Source organism: Euwallacea fornicatus, chromosome 5 (genome assembly GCF_040115645.1).
Source record: "Euwallacea fornicatus isolate EFF26 chromosome 5, ASM4011564v1, whole genome shotgun sequence".
In the NCBI taxonomy this organism is placed as follows: domain Eukaryota; kingdom Metazoa; phylum Arthropoda; class Insecta; order Coleoptera; family Curculionidae; genus Euwallacea; species Euwallacea fornicatus.
In genome coordinates, this window is record NC_089545.1 from 905680 (window position 1) to 922636 (window position 16957).

General features: G+C 38.4%; 2 protein-coding genes across 8 annotated transcripts in view; both read left to right on the plus strand.

Annotated features, from left to right (window-relative positions):
- The window catches only part of LOC136339560 (protein tramtrack, beta isoform-like), a 63050-nt gene extending 53040 nt beyond the window's left edge, over positions 1–10010 (plus strand). The window contains exons 4-6 of one of the 7 annotated variants that reach the window (XM_066282935.1): positions 8578–8984; positions 9039–9217; positions 9889–10010. In XM_066282935.1, the coding sequence (XP_066139032.1) occupies positions 8578–8984; positions 9039–9217; positions 9889–9943 (641 nt within the window). In that variant the 3' untranslated portion in view covers positions 9944–10010. Of the gene's footprint in view, positions 1–377; positions 812–958; positions 1861–2045; positions 2497–2552; positions 3214–4275; positions 4683–4737; positions 5155–8577; positions 8985–9038; positions 9544–9888 lie in introns of those variants that run through there. The other 6 variants (XM_066282929.1, XM_066282928.1, XM_066282927.1 and 3 more) reach the window with 6 other exon arrangements.
- On the plus strand, positions 5306–7072 carry LOC136339564 (uncharacterized). The gene is made up of 4 exons (XM_066282943.1): positions 5306–5453; positions 5523–5929; positions 5985–6361; positions 6921–7072. Exons 1-4 carry the CDS (start codon positions 5423–5425, stop codon positions 6940–6942), a joined length of 837 nt encoding a protein of 278 aa, XP_066139040.1. The 5' UTR covers positions 5306–5422; the 3' UTR covers positions 6943–7072.
- Positions 10011–16957: the final 6947 nt, after the last annotated feature.

Here is a 16957-nt window from a genome sequence, read left to right on the forward strand (position 1 = left end):
CTTGAGGTCTTACGTGTAGTGCTTTGTTTTATCCATCGTCGTTGTAGCTTGAAGAGCAAAATTGTTTGAGTAGAGGAAATGTAGAGTTGAGGGTCCACGAGTGACGATCTGCATTCAAACCTACTTTTTGATTTTACGATGTTTTATTGCATATTTGTTTTATTGGAGCGCATTATACAGGTTGTCTCGAAAAGATATGTCATCCTTTTCGCTTTTTGGCCGTTTTTATGGTTGTACGTGGCATTAAGATTATGCAACCGAACTTCGGGATACCTTGAAACTATGAGTGTTCCCACCCAAATGTAGAATGTGAAATTTTACTTCATATCAGATCAAAAGAATAAATCAATAATTTTTCAACTAACACATTTTTGTAGCTGATACCATCCACGTGAACCCAGAAATTCTGGCTTATATTAACCAAGAAGTAGACGAAATAGCTGACGATAATAACTTCGGACAGTCCAGACCCATTAAATCCTCTAGAATATACCAACGCGTCTACGACAACTTCAATACGTGGAGAGAGAAAAATCAGTATTCAGACTATGCAGAAAATACTTTTTTGGCGTACTTTCAAGAACATGCCAACTTGAATGCCAACTCTTCTACCATGTGGGCGCAATTTTCAATGCTTAAGCGTCTGATGAGTATCAATCATGGCATAGATTTGTCCTTGTACAACAATCTAAGGTTCTATCTTAAGAAGCTGAATCAGGGTTATCAACCTAAGAAGTCTCCTGTGTTCACCAGAGAACAGTTCATGCAGTTTTTGAATGAAGCACCAGACGACAAATATTTGGGAGTTAAGGTAAGATGAAGGTGGCGAACAGAGGAAGTTAAGAATTATGTCGAGCTGTTGCTGGGTTCGTTACACGTCCAGATCTGTGGTTTTTTAATTCTTAATTTCTGAACCAATTCCCCCAATTTTTGCATGTACCATGTCTTTCATCCTCAGGTGGTCTTAATGATGGGAGTGCTCGGAGCTTGCCGATGTGACGATTTGGTTTATTTGAAGACTGACCAAATCCAAGACTTTGAATCGATATTATACATAACTATCAAAGATCGCAATGACCAGGAGGTTCGAACCTTCACCATTGCTGGGAACATTTACATCGAAATCTACAGAAAATTCCTCAGCCTGCGTCCAACTGATTATAAGGATTCGCGATTTTTCTTGAACTACACCAATGGGAGGTGCGTGAAGTCCCCCATGGGGAAGCACACCATTGGCGGTGTTCCGAGAAAGGTGGCTCATTATTTGAATCTGCCGGATTGGAAGGAATATACCGGGCATTGTATGAAGCAGACCACTCCGAATGTAACCGGGATTTATCCCAAGTCACGAAATTCTTACTGAACATTTCTCCTTGATAAGTTTCCAAGTGAACTCATGAAGAGATTGTTTTCCCAATCTCGAAACGTATTTTAACTGATATTACTCAAAATACAATCTTCTCTAATCTATATCGACCACACTAGTGGCGTTTAGCTTTAACGCTGAAGTGCAGTACTCCCCAATTTGAACGGAAAAGTGAAATTTTCAAAATTATTATCTCGGGAACTACTAAAGTGATTGCGGTGCTTCTTGAAGTTTTCGATTGGACACGGTTTCTCATTATGTCGGGCAGTGGTTGGTCTCTTTGTGCAATATGCACAGGGTGATGCGGGTTGCTCACTACGTCCTAGCGAAGTTAAAAAAATATATAGATCAAGGACTAAAGGTATTCTCCTTCGATCATCCCAATTGGGTGTGTTGGTGGTATTAGATTTTGAGTTCGACCTAAAAGTTCTCTGGGTCCGTTTCAACTGTGCAGTACCGTATTTGTACATAAAATAAACTTATAATTTATTGAATTCCTGTTTTATTTCTCGGTTGGTTGGGGAGAATGTGTAACTGTGGTCGCATGCGTAATATCAACTGCCACCTTTAATTATTGTTCATACTCATAGCTCTTAATTACGATTAACTTCGATCCTATTCCATTGTCCTCCCGCTCCACACTGATCCCGATTAATTCAAAAAAAACTTTACTTTCTAGCTTCCCTAATTGACATTATAAAACAAGAATTGCCCGATGGCCTTCCAAAGGAAGAATTAGATCCCGAAGAGGAAGGAGAAGATATTAGTGCCAAAATAATTCCTCTGAAATCTTCAAACACTTACAACCGCATCTACGAAAAATTCAAGGCGTGGAGGGCGTCAAGGCAATTCAATGATTATTCTGAAAACACCTTGATGGCCTATTTCCAAGATCTAAAGAGCTTCAATATCAAAAGTTCCACTCTTTGGATGCAATATTCCATTCTCAAACGAGTGTTGAGTATCAATCACGGAGTGGACGTGGGGTCTTACAACCGGGTGCGGCAACTTCTTAAGAAGTGGAATCAGGGTTACGAACCCAAGAAATGCCCGGTGTTCACCAGAGAACAGTTTTTCACTTTTTTGACCGAAGCTCCGGATGAAAAATATCTGGGAGTTAAGGTGAGTTGGTAATTGTTGAAAAACTGATCAGAATCACGGTGCGGTAATGGACCTTTATATCTAGGTGATCATTATGATAGCTGTTCTCGGTTCTTGCCGACGTGAAGAGTTGGTCTATCTGAAGACTGAAGAGATTCAAGATTGTGAAACTTTGCTCTACATTAAAGTTAAAGATTATAAAACGAAGCTGCCGAGAACGTTCACAATCGTGGGAGACAATTACCGTCAAATATACCTCAAGTACATGACTCTGAGGTCCCGAATTACGCGAAGCTCTAACAGATTTTTCGTGAAATACCTCAATGGGAGATGTTATAACTCCCCTATGGGGATCAAAACCATTGGGGGAGCTTCTCGTCAAATGGCAAAATTTTTGAACCTGCCTCGCTGGAGCGATTATATCTGGCCTTGCCTGAAGAAAATAAAAATTAATCCCATATAGGTTTGTTTGCAAGTTGTTTGTTATTTAATTTGTAATTTGTTATTTTATATTGTTTTTTTTTAATGACATATAAATGACGGGAGGTGTGCAATTCTCCTATACGGAAGAGCACCGTTAGGGACTCATTATCTAAATCACTTGAGTAATGTGGGCTCTATCGATGTGACAATGAGTAAATTGTTGCTCGTTAGTTTTCATAAAAATCAGGATCTCACAAGATTTTGGATTTTGAATTAGCCAGAAAATGTCCCCGGTTAATAAAATAAACTTTTAATTTATTGAATGACTGTTTTATTTCATCTTCACTTGCTCTTTGCATGCGCCAACGTGCGTGTCCAATATCAAATGCTCTATTCAATTATTTATTATTACTCTTTGTTGTAAACACCTGTGATCCCATCTATCCTTTCTCCTGCCTATCTAAACCAATCCCGCTTGGTCCCGAGAACCTTTTTTTCCAGCTTCCCTAATTGTTGTAATAAAACAAGAACCACCCGATGCTCTCAAAAGAGAACCAGCCACCAATACCAAAAAAGAAATCTTCAAACCGCGCAGTCGCATCTACAAAGATTTCAATGCGTGGAACGCATCAAGGCAGTTCATTGATTACTCATGAATCATAATACTCATGAAAAATTCCACTTTTCCTGTGCATTATTCCACTCTCAAACGAATGTTTAAGATCAAGCACAGTGTGGATGTGGGTTCTTTCAACAACTCGCGGCAACTTCTTGAGAGTTTGAACAAAGTCGATAAGCTTGACATGCGCCTTAACAGGGAATATTTTTTCATCTTTTTGAACGAGGCTCCGAATGAAGGGTAGTTAGGAATCAAGGTGAGTTGAGAATTTCTGCAAAAGTGTTGAGAATTTTAGATGAATAATGTAGCTTTCTTTAGATGATCGTTATGACCCGGTTCCCGTCACCGTGAAGAGATGGTCCACCTGAGTACTGAAGACGTTGAAGTTGTAGAGTTTCTCGTTAAAGTTGAAGATTATATAACAAAAGTTTCGGGAACATTTACTATAGCTTTGGACAATTGCCGTTAAGTATATGTAACTCAATGGGACATGCCATAGCGCCCCTATGGAAATCAATACAATTAGGGAAGCTTTCCCTTAAGCGACAAAATTTTTGCGCCTGTCCCACTGAATCCTCCGTACCTGGAGGGCTCGAAACGGTTTAAAATAACCCAGATGAAGTTTCCCTTGAAAATTCTATGTTATTTAACCTGTAGTTTGTTACCTAACGTCGTTTATATTAAATAGATTGACTCATGTTTCTTTACCGATCCCTCATAATCAGAAGTATCATAAATAGGCCTAATTTTTGATATTAATTTTTAGAACGGGGCTTCAAGGAATTTAAAGCGGAATCCCCGAATTTCCTAGAAGAGTCTCCTCAAGGCTCGTCGAAGACTGCGGAATGTTATCATCGCGTCTATGATAAGTTCGTTGAATGGTGTTACGAAAACAACTTTGACGATTATACTGAAAGCACCCTGCTGGCTTTCTTCAAAGACCGAGCCTCGAGGCCCGGGTTTAAAGCCAACAGTCTGTGGTCTTACTATTCGATGCTGAAAACCAAGCTATTGTCCGTTCACAATATCAATATATTAGAGTTCAACAAGGTTCGAAGTTATCTTAAAGAAGAAAATGAGGGCTGGCATCGTAGGATGTCTCCAGGACTGAGCGAAGAGCAATTTCTGAGATTCATCCATGAGGCACCCGACGAGAAGTATTTAGCTGTTAAGGTGAAGCGCTGTTAACGAGTGGTTAAGTTAAAATCTTAAGGAGTTTGTATTTTAGGTAATATTTATTATCGGGGTGTATGGACAGTGTAAACGCGACGAATTAAACAACCTTAAAGTCCAAGATGTCGAGGATTCGGGTGGAATTTTGTACGTTAAATTTAAAGAGAGCAATGGAAAGAAAATTCGAACTTGTACCATCTGCGAAGCCAGTTTCTTGGAGATATGCAGAAAGTATATATGTCTTCGCCCCGCTCGAATGAACAGTTCCCGGTTTTTCATCAGATACGCAGATGGAAAATGTTTCAGGACACCCATGGGGATTCACAAAATTGGGGGGGTACCAAGGGAAGTCGCCCGATATTTAAATTTGCCTAATTGGGAAGCTTTTACGGGGCATTGCTTCAAACGAATTTCTCTCTGTGTAACTGGAAAATAATTCTATTCAATATGATAATTTTATTTACGTTTATAACTTGTTGGTTTCTTTAAATTATTTTCTTCCAGTTAAATATGATAATCCCTCGAAGAGTGAAACGCGGGCTCTAACTCCACACTCTGGTCCGTACAGGGTTCCTCGGGGAATAACATCAAAATGGACTAAAAAACAGCGTCTGCATAAATAATTCCCCCCTTGGTGATGTTTCACCCCTATTCCGTTGGTTTATGATACCTTAGCAGTTTCCCCTTTCTGCATAGTCAAATGCCTCTGGCGAGTCACGAAACCTCTCTCCGGGCAGAGGATGTCGTTATGTCCTGATCGGGTTACTAAAAGTATACTATTATCATACGTTCATTACTATCACAATTGTCGACGCTTCAGCTAACTTTAGCATATTTTAGATTCAAACCTGATGGAAATAAAAATAGAATCTCCAAATTTCCTCGAAGAAACCGTTAGTGTCCCTCCGAAGCTCTTAGAATCCTATCAACGCATGTTCAACCGTTTTAATAAATGGAGCTCTGAAAACGGCTTTAAAGATTACGATGAAAGCACAGTACTAGCTTTCTTCAAACACCAAGCTTCAATACCGAGCTTTAAACCCAACTCTCTTTGGTCTTATTACTACATGTTGAAAAGCGTCCTAATTTCCAATTACTGTATCGATATATCTGAATACAGGACCCTGCGAAATTACCTTACGAAGAAGACTAAGGGGTGGCGTCCTATAAAGGCTCCAGGTTTGACTGGTAATGAGTTCCTCAACTTTATTCATGGAGCACCCGACGGGAAGTATTTAGCAATGAAGGTGAAGTTAAGTCACTACTCGGCCGAGTTTATGTTGAGAGCGTATAAAATTTCAGGTTTTATTTATAATTGGGGTATTTGGACAGTGCAATCGCGACGAATTAAACAACTTACATGTTCAAGATGTCGAGGATTTAGGGACAATGTTGCACGTTAAAGTGGTGGATAACAATCACACGAGAAATCGAACTTTTACAATCGGTGATGCACATTTCATAGCAATTTGCCGAAAGTACATTGCCCTTCGCCCCCCTCTAATGGACAACCCAAAGTTTTTTATTAAATACATGAATGGGAAATGCTGTAAGATACCCATGGGAATTAATAAGATTGGCGGGATACCGAAGGAGGTGGCTCGATACTTGAATTTACCCAATTGGAAGGACTTCACCGGACACTGCTTCAAGCGAACCTCCTATCTCGTCACCGGGAAGTAAGACATTGTATATGTTATTATTTGTTCACTACTTATGTAACGTGCGGAATTTGTACCCTCACAAGGACATTATTGTTCAGTTATTGTATACGTTAGTTGCTGTAGAAAATGGCAATATTTGGCCTCTCTGTAGCACGCATTTTCTATCCAGTGCCAAGTTACAATACTGAGGGACCTCAGAAGATTTTTGATAAATAACCCGTTTTGTAGTTTTTTTTTTATTGTAAAAATTGATTTGCATTGATGTTTTTTTTCGATAATAAAGATCATTAGGTCGAGTTGTTGAATAACGGTTTAAACTTGGTTCAATTAAACCCGGCACTGGTCAATTTTTGATGTTTATCAGAAACGAGTTGACAATATACCCCGCAATATATGTACATATGTACAAATCCCTTATGTGTATTGGTATTCTTTTACGAGGGTTGGACTTGGAAGAACCGAGCTTAAGCCCAGAGCCAACAACTGGGTTTAAACTAGTCAAATTGGTATTTTTGTCCCGACCTGCAAATTGCTCCCACGAACATTACGAAGTGCTAATTTTCAATATTTTTAGAGTCGATCCTGACGGAAATTAAAAAAGAATCTCCTACTTTCCTAGAGGAATCCCCAGAGGCCCCGTCGAAGCCCACCTACCATCGCATATACGAGAAGTTTATCAAATGGACCTACGAAAACGATTTTCATGATTATTCCGAAAGCACAGTGTTGGCCTTCTTTAGATACCAAGCTTCGAGACCGAAATTAAGGGCCAACACGCTTTGGGCTTATTACTCAATGCTTAAAAGCGTACTAATGTCCCTTCACTGTATCGACATATCACAGTACAAGGAATTGCGGGGTTACCTTAAGTATTGGAATCAGGGTTGCCTCCCTAGGAACACTCCGGGACTTACCGAAGAGCAGTTCCTGCGGTTCATTCACGGGGCTCCTGACGTGAAGTACTTAGCAGTTAAGGTGAACCCAGTGAAGGTTAGCTGAGCTGAAAATATCTAATTCAACAACGGTTTTTGATAGGTTCTGTTTATAATTGGGGTGTGTGGACAGTGCACACGGGAGGATCTGTGCAACTTGCAGGTGCAGGACGTCGAGGATTTAGGAGAGACGTTGCAAATTAAACGAGAGGACAACAATTCTAAGAAAAACAGGACTTTTGCTATTACCGAAGCGAGTTTTTTGGGTATTTGCCGAAAGTATATTTCTCTTCGTCCTCCGACGATTAACAATTCGAAGTTTTTCATTCGATATGCCGATGGGAAGTGCTACACTTCCCCGATCGGAATTAACAAAATTGGGAGCGTACCCAGGGAGATCGCCAGATACCTCAATTTGCCTAATTGGAAGGACTTCACTGGACATTGCTTCAAACGGACTGCCCTCACCGCTCTTCACGTAGTTGGAACGTAAGAGAAAGCAGTCGTTATTGTTGAACACAAGTTGATAATTCGTTTAATATTTTTTCGTTGTTTATTATTTATGTGGATTACACGGGGTGTCCTGAGACGTAAGGTCACGAGTTAGTCGAGTTACGTGACCTTCAGATTAAATAGAGCTACAACTCCGTCACGTGCACCTCCTAGCTAGCGGCCTCACGTCACGGAGCACCCAGCATATTTTACATTTTATGGGTTCCTTGTTAGCTCGTATTAAAAATATACATCCAGTGTGCAATAGCATTTTATTTTGTAATATTTCGATGATAATAAATCCCTTTTGTCGCTAAAAGCAATTATCCCGTGTCCAGTGGACCCCGAAATTGAGTGTCCTGGTGGATCCATCACGCTATTCCGAGACGGCCGCGTGATACGCTTGCAGGGCGCCAATTGCGCTTCGGTGCTCAGCCAATCTAACTTATGTTAAGGCGTCTGGCGTTAAGTTCCTTAAAAGTCGCGTTTTAACAATGCGAACGAATTGGAAATCGATGAAGAAAGTCACGTAATTTTTATACGACTAAAAGTCGTTGTTTCAGGTCGGACATGTCCGTTATTCTGATTCAGGGAAATAACAGTCCCCCAAAATACAGTTTTACGAATAGCTACATTGCCCAAGGCAGCTTGCACAGTGGACAAATTTTATTTGTCCATGTCAGGCAACCGGAAAATAGCAACAATGGAAAAACGCGTTGCTTTACGTTATGATTAAACTTTCCAGAAACAACATTTTATGTTCTAAATAACGAACCCTTAATGCTTTATTAATTACATTTTTTCTAGTTCCAATATGTGACATTAAAGTGGAACCTGGGATCAATCTGGAGGAAGCTACCTGTCAGCCTATATTGTCCAAGACCACCGAAACTTACCATCGCATATACGAGAAGTTCATTAAATGGGCATCTGATAACGACTATCACGAATACACTGAAGATACGTTGTTGGCCTTTTTCGAGGAGCAAGCCGCAATGCCCAATTTTAAAGCGAACACCCTTTGGTCCTATTTCTACATGCTGAAAAGCGTGTTAATGTCTCTGCACAATATCGACATGGGCCAGTACCAAAAGCTGCGAGCTTACATTAAAAAGTTTTCCGAAGGTCTCCCTACAAAATCAACGGGCCTGACTACTGAGCAGTTTCTGAGCTTCATCCATGGGGCACCTGACCACACATATTTAGCAGTTAAGGTGAAGGAAGCTTCAAGTTCACTAAGTAAAAATATAATCGGTCTATTATTATAGGTTTTGTTCATAATTGGAGTGTGTGGACAATGCAGTTGTGAGGAACTGAACAACCTACATGTCCGACATGTCCACGATTTAGGGGAGATATTGTATATTAAAATAGAAGACGATGCCAATCCGAAGAAAAACCGAACTATAACAATCTCGGATGCAGGTTTTCTGGAAATTTGCAGAAAGTACATTTCTCTTCGTCCTCCTGAGGTGACCCATTCGCGATTTTTCATAAGATACTTTCAAGGAAAATGCTTCAAGACTCCCATGGGGATCAATAAAATTGGGGGCATCCCCAGACAAGTCGCGCGATTTTTGAATTTGCCCAATTGGAAGGAATTTACTGGACATTATTTCAGGAGGACGTCCTTCATCTAACGATAAAATAATGTTTCGGTATAGTGTTAATCTTGACTTTTGCGCTAGTTGAGGTAGCGCTGATGTAGTATAAAAAATGTTAAGGATTGTGAATCCATTTATTCAAAATCATAATGTTCTTTGCAAGTCAAAATGAGTTTAATTGGATTAGACATAATTTTCAATCAGACCTATAATCTTTACTGGTTTCTAGACCTTCGGCGCTCTTCAGTGTTCGAAGCCCGACGAATATGAATTTAGAATCTCTCTTTCACTTACTGTTTGGAATGGTTCGCTCAGCTAAGAGAATTATGAATTCTGAAAATTCTTGTTTTTGGAATAATTCCCATTCCTAAATCAGGGTTAGCTAAAGTTTCTCAGAATCTACAATTAAAGCATTGAAGATCCTTTCAGTACTTTCTCCGGTCTGCAGCAGCAGCAACTTGTCTTGCATTTTTTAATGAGCCTTGAAGATGTTGATATGTTTTTTTTATTGTAGGTATAGTGTACTTCAGGAAAGGGCGTCTGAAGCTCCACATGACCTTCAGTACTGATCCCTACATGATGCACTCCGATTCCGCGAACCGCACTTACTGCAAGTGCCTTCTTGCAAGCCGAAAAAGCAGATGCAAAGGCAGATTCGTCACCCATGACAATGTATTACAGTTCACTCATGATGATAGTTTATACCACAACCACCTTCCACCTCTTACCAACTTCGAAGTTCTATGATTGGTTATAGTCCAAATTGAGAAAAAAAAATTTAAAAATACATAAATGCGTTAAAAAAGATTTACATACGATAATCTAGAAAACTCTATGTATTCCCTTCTTTTTCTGTCGATATATACTCATTTCAATAATATTTTCTTCCATTTCGTTACTAAATTTATCTTCAATTGTAGGTATTGTGTACTTCAGCAGAGGGCGCCTGCAACCCCAACTAATATTCAATGGTTTCACATTCAAGCTACACTACAATCAAAACAATCACACTTATTGGAAATGCAAGTTCGTGGATCGATACAAATGTAAAGCGAGATTTGTAACATCTGGTACTACCCTGCAAATCAGCGACGCCTCCAGTCTGTTGCACACCCATGAACTCAGGGAGATTAACTGTGAGGGGTTGAAGTCAGCCGTTGTCAGGGTTGTGCAGAAGAACCGGTACTCTTCGAAACAGTATTCCTGCACCAAACTGAACAGTTCAAATGGTAATTGAAATCAGTTCAGTGAAATTGAAAGAGATCTTGATTTATTCTTTAATGCCGCAGTGGCAGTTTTAACGTAAAGTATACAGGGGGTGACCATAGAAGTTTTTGATTCCTCGTTCAATGAACGGCGCCAGTAGGAAACGAGCAAAATTCTCAGGCGTTTCTTTTCTGCAACAATATACAAAGGAACATGTAATGTTTCTCTTACGGGTGGTTGAAAAACCGATGGGATTCGGCTAAACCAGCTTTTTAGCCATGATTCTAGGACTGGGCCTTAGAATGTCTGACCGGCGAGATGGTCAATAGTTCTGTCCACTTTGAGGCGACAAGCCGTGTAGCTCGAAGAACCTGACTTCAGCCCCTCCAGGTTTTGACACGATTTCCACAGGGTTGTCCCGCGAGTCGGTTTCGTGGTAGATCATTATACCCAAAAAGTGCCTTAAGTGAGCTGCGGGATTTCCTAATGATGTCGAGTTTTAATGAAGCCCCTGTAAAGCAAGACCTAAAAACAATAGATAAATGCCGTTTGCGTCAATAACTTTTTTCGTTAAAACCGACGTCAATTAAGTTATGTTAGTTTGGTATCTTTCCTGCAGATTATGCAAAGACTCTAACGCCATGAAATGTTGACCACCTTAATGAGTCTTTACTTAAAGTTTGAGCATTATGTGAATACGTTAATTGAGCGGGTAATTGTAGTCGAAAACTATGATTATATGAATATTATGTACACATATGACTAATATATATGATCGCTTGAAAGAGATTAGTTCAATTCAATTCCTCTTCGAGCGAGCAGAACGTTGACCGCTGGCCTACATTGACCAGTAGTACAATGATACGGTACGTATTACGAGAGTTCCTCGTATGGTTTTTAACTTTTTGATCAGTAGAAATTTAATCTATATCATTTCTTCTTTTTCCAGTCCATAATTAGTACGTTTCTTGGAACGTGCTGTATTCATGCCGAATCAAAGTAATTTGTCCAGTTATAATGCTAAAACGGAAAAGAGGTTCCGGTCAATTAATAGTAAATTATCGGTGTTTTGGCGGACATCTAAAGCCGTTAGTACCTATTTTCCTTTCTTAGAACATACACAAAATATATCTATATTGTAAAATAAGGTTCGCGTTTTACGTCTGAACTTCCTCCAACCGTAAAGGTGAGCTAACTACAATTCTCCTATTTTCTCACTTTTCTCAGCCAATTTAAGAAGATCTCCGGCAAAATTGACTGCTCAAGTACCGAAATTATTATAATCTTAACGTTCAATTGGGGATTTAACTTAAATATTATCAAAAGAAAATGCTGAAGTAGATTTACAAGGCACGTTAACCGTGCGCTGCAATCTACACAGACCTGCATAACATAAACCCTTTTGTGCAACAGTATCAATTTCCGAACCTTTCAGGCAGGGTGTACTTCAGCAAAGGGCGCATAAAACCCCAAATAATCTACAATGGTCATGTGTTCAGGCTGCACTACAGCTCCACCGACCGCACCTACTGGAGGTGCATCTTTGGTGACAGGGGCAGCAAGTGTAGGGCCAGGTTTGTCACTGTAGGGTCAGTGATACAGTTCACCGAGGTCGCTAGTTTGGATCACAACCACGAACCACCTGCTATTAATTGCGAGGGCCTACGATCGGCGGTTGTTAAAATAGTGAAAAAGACTTAGATAGTGTTTATGTTACTAGTAAATACTCATGTGTAATATAATAGGTACATGGAGGAATTATCGATTAATTTTAGGGTAAAATGCATGAACGGAGTTTGGGACGGAAAAAGTGCTTAAAATGCACCATGAAGATGGGTGCATGGGAATGCCCCTGCATTTAGGGCAAGATTATTAAACTTCGGTAAATGTTATCAAGATTTTGAAATTCTGGTCGACTAGGCATCAGTGGTGTTACTGGTAACGTTAATAAAAACTATCTGCACCGAAGCTAAAAAGCGAACAACTGTTTATCTCTCTATATATCCAAACAATTATCTCTTTTTTTCTTCGCATTTCACTACTAATCATCTTTCAATCTTAGGTATTGTGTACTTCACTAGAGGCCGTTTTAACCCCCAATTAATATACAACGGCTACATTTTTAAAGTTCACTACAAGAGAAACAATCACACCTACTGGAAATGTCATATTGGAGATACGAACAAATGCAAGGCCAGATTTGTAACTGCTGGTAGCACCCTCCGAATCAGTGACCCCAGCAGCATCCAACACACCCACGTACCCAAGGATATCAATTATGAAGGGTTAAAGTCTGTTTTTGTGAAGGTTGTGCAGAAATAATCGTTAACGGTCCGAGGCTGATAATGGAAAATTCTCGCGCTCCTCACGCCAAGAATTTCGTTGCGGTTCCATCTTGTCGCGGGATAGATTATTAATAATAATTTAATTAATAATAGATTTTTAAAGATTGCGTTTGATGGGGCTGTCGCCGAAGTTCTAATTTGGTCTTCCGATCCAAGTCGATGCAAAATGGAAGAAGCTTAAATGATTATTTTCCTCCATTTGACAATTTTGACTGAGCTTAATTTAAGGTGGCCTGGCTATCGTCCCCTAAACCACTATACGGTAACGTTAACGTGAATGTGTGTGTAGATGTCAATTTGCGATAAGATATGCTTTTCTTAAGTACGCTCGATAATTTCCTATTAAATAAATAACGTATGTGTTCGAGTAATAATTAACTATTATGTGAGAGTTATTTACATATTTTTAACACATTCTAGTGCATTTCAAACACCATACAAATGCACCTTCCGAGTTTGCTGGTATACAATAGCGGAAAATAAATAGTGTTTAATAACCGCAAATCGTCTAGAACATACGAATGTTTCAATTTGTGCCCTTAACTTACGCCAGTTTAAAAAATCTTAGCGGCCGCCGTACGCTGAAACGATTTACCCTGTCTATTTTAAGGTATATTAAATGTAAATAATAGTATGGTGTTCCGAAGAATAATTTTAATTATTAAAAATGTGAATAAATAATTTGAATTATTTTTCATTTCACTCGCACGTTTTAATTTAATTGAAGTAAATCGTTTTTTTGTTTGTTTTCCCCTGCGCCACCTAAATGCATGCACATCCTTATTGAAAATTCCTCAATCTAACGATGTTTAATTTCAGCTACAAAGGTATATTTCTTCGCCGGCCGCAAGAACCCTCAACTGATACTCAACAGCTACGTTTACACCAGACATTCGATGCCCTCGGACCGTACCTACTGGGAGTGTCGCTCAAAGAAGGACTTCAAATGCAAGTCTAGGATTACCTCAAGGGGAAACAAGATATTTTTCGGAGAGGAACATAACCACCTCCCTCCGCAGGTCAATTTCAATGGTCTTCCGTTTAAAATTTTTTACGTGGTTAACAGGAACAAGACTGAGCCGGATTTTCATACTTTTTACTACAATATGCTTTATAATGATGAAGCTAAACAAAATCTACCAGCTGGTACTAAAAATAAACAAGTAGGATAATTTCTTAATGACCAAAAAATGGGTGAGGACGGATACTAATTAGAAAGTACTGTTTGCGACAATAGATTTGTTTACTAGTTTTAATCTCTATATCCTTTCTTCCTTTTCACTGCCATTAAATCTCGTATGGAGTGATGGAAACTATTTTTAAAGGTCCAATTTTCATCCATTTCTTCGGCAATCTCACCTCTAAAGCCGTGTAACTCGAGGTTTCCTATCGATATATTTTCTATTTACACTAAGTTATTTCCACGATCTAATTTAGAGGTAGCATTAATTATATATTTCTATTCATTTCATTTTATGTATTTTTTATATAATATTATAGAGTAATTTTAGGAGAGACTGAAATTCCAAATTTATGCCAATGAATAATTGTGATTGCTTTTATACATAAACCCCATTTAGATTATGTAATTTTTTAATTATAAAAATATATAAAATTTAGCATAGTTTAGGAAGAAATATTTCTAGCAAAGAACTATGGTAGATTATATACGCGAATTTAGGGCTGTATAATAATGGTAACAATAGATCTCTTATTATTTATCTTAAGTATTTGCCAAGGAGCAACCTTACACGACAGTATTTATCCCTCTGAAATTTATATTGACCGCATTCAGCAGCTGCAACAGTTGGGCAAAAAGCTTACAACTGTCTGAGGTTCTGAACAATAACAACATCGGCTCCAATTTAAATTTATTTGAAGAGAAACCGTCAGCAGTCGTATAACTGGTGACTTTTCCGATCAGGTTCCCTTTGGAGCTTCTTTATACAGGGTTGTGATAAATTAAGGAAGACAGGGTAATATTTAATAATATGTTGGTGCGCGGCAGGGCAGTTCCTTGCAAGATTTTGAGGGTAAGTTTTTCGTATAAACTTTGGTACTGAGATAAAAGTTAAACTTATTTTTTCTCAACTATTACTGCTCCTGTTGAGATACTAAGACATGACATGTGAAACTATGAATTTTGCTCGACTACGGATTTATAATATTTTGGGCCTTTGTTTGTATGAAAAATTTCTTCATATAAATACCTATTAAAATCACGCAAGGAATTGGCCCGTAATCTATCGGCACGTCACCAAATGACTCCCTGTATATTGATCGATTTTTCTCTGCAAATCAGAACATTTGTTTTTTTAAATTTTGACCTGAATTTATGCGAACTTTTTTTCACTTAAAAATTTCTAAGCAGATTTCGGGCTCTTCAGAAGATTTTGGCCCGTTTTTGGACATCCGTTCTTATAAGAACCGCAACCGGTCAACTTCTTATCACGCACTATTTACCAAATTCGAGAGATTGAGTAAAGCGGAGTGAAGGTATCTCTATTATCCCTCAACTCAAAAATAATATAAGGTAAAGGATACCTTGACGCTGCCATGGTACGGCCAGTAGAAACCCCAATTGGCATTTTCCCGAAACTTCATATCCTAAGGAGGTTCACCCGACCACTTTCGCAAGTTCGATTGACTTTTATGTAGCAAATGTCTTTTTGAACTCGAAATTCCTTGAACCTGTTTTTTTGATTTGGTTTTGGATTAATTTTGAGTTAATCACAACCCTGCGTACATATAAATATTCAGATATATATATTTTTTTAATTCAAAATTGCTGTGCTAGTCAGAAACATACATACAGCGACTTATGATATTGTGCAAGGATTTTTCTTGTTTTTTAGTTTTTAAGTTATTTTAAAAAAAGGAATTTTTTAGGCTTGACTTTTTCCTTGCGTTAATATCGTAGATCGAGAAATTTCGGTAAAACTCTCTCGTGGCCACGTTAAAACACCTTAGGAACTTGCGTATTAACGACGGAAAAAACAGTGAATTTAAAATTTTCAAAATAGTTGGTCTTATCATGTGTCGAAAATTAAAAAAATCCTTTTTGTTGTCCTTTAAATTGTATAATTTTTTGCGTGAGTTAAATAAGTCTGCAGGTATCTCTTGTATATCAAGGATCCCCATACTAGCTTCCTATACGTTGGACATGGTACATACTAATTTACTAAGCCGAAACAAAAAACTCCCATAAATGACGAAAAATATTTCTCCCGAAGAAGACAAATAATGGCGACCAATCAACACTAGGATATCAGTATTATTAACCAATAGCTTATATTTATTCTATTTAATCTGCTTTAATATTATATACATATATATTAAATATATATATATATTTAATTTAGAGTTATTTATACAAAAATATACCCACCTTATATACAGCCATTTATTTAGATTTTCTCTAGCTTACCTGAAGTAAGGTAGACATTCCTCTATTATCGCAGGTTATTTTTCCCAATACTAACATTAAACAATTCTAGAACTTGTCTACTTCAAAATTGGACTGAGACAACCGCAGTTGATTGTCAGAAACTACATTTTTGGAATGAAAAATAAATCTGACAGAAAAACATATTGGAGCTGCGTTTCGGATCGGAAAACCTTCTGCAGGGCCGCCTTAACCTCCCACGGGCAAGAGATATGGATCAGGGAGAACCACAACCACGATCCTCCCATGATTTCTTTGGAGGGATTGAGATGCAAGAAGTTTTACGTGAAACAGCAGAAATCTCAAGGGAACTACAACTATAATTATTATTTTAGGAGTGCCAATTAGGACTTAAATTAGGGTTATTTTCTCCCTATTTACTTGCAGTATTGTGGTTGGTTATTGTTGAATCTCACAGACATCGAAACGTGATTTCCCTTTTTTTTCAATTTCTAAAACTTAACATAAACGATTTATACAGGGTGTTTCCTGAACATACGGTGCAACTTTAAGGGGATAATTAATAAAATTCACTTTTTACTGATTACCAATCTCTTCCAAAAACGCTACGATTGTTTTCAACGCCT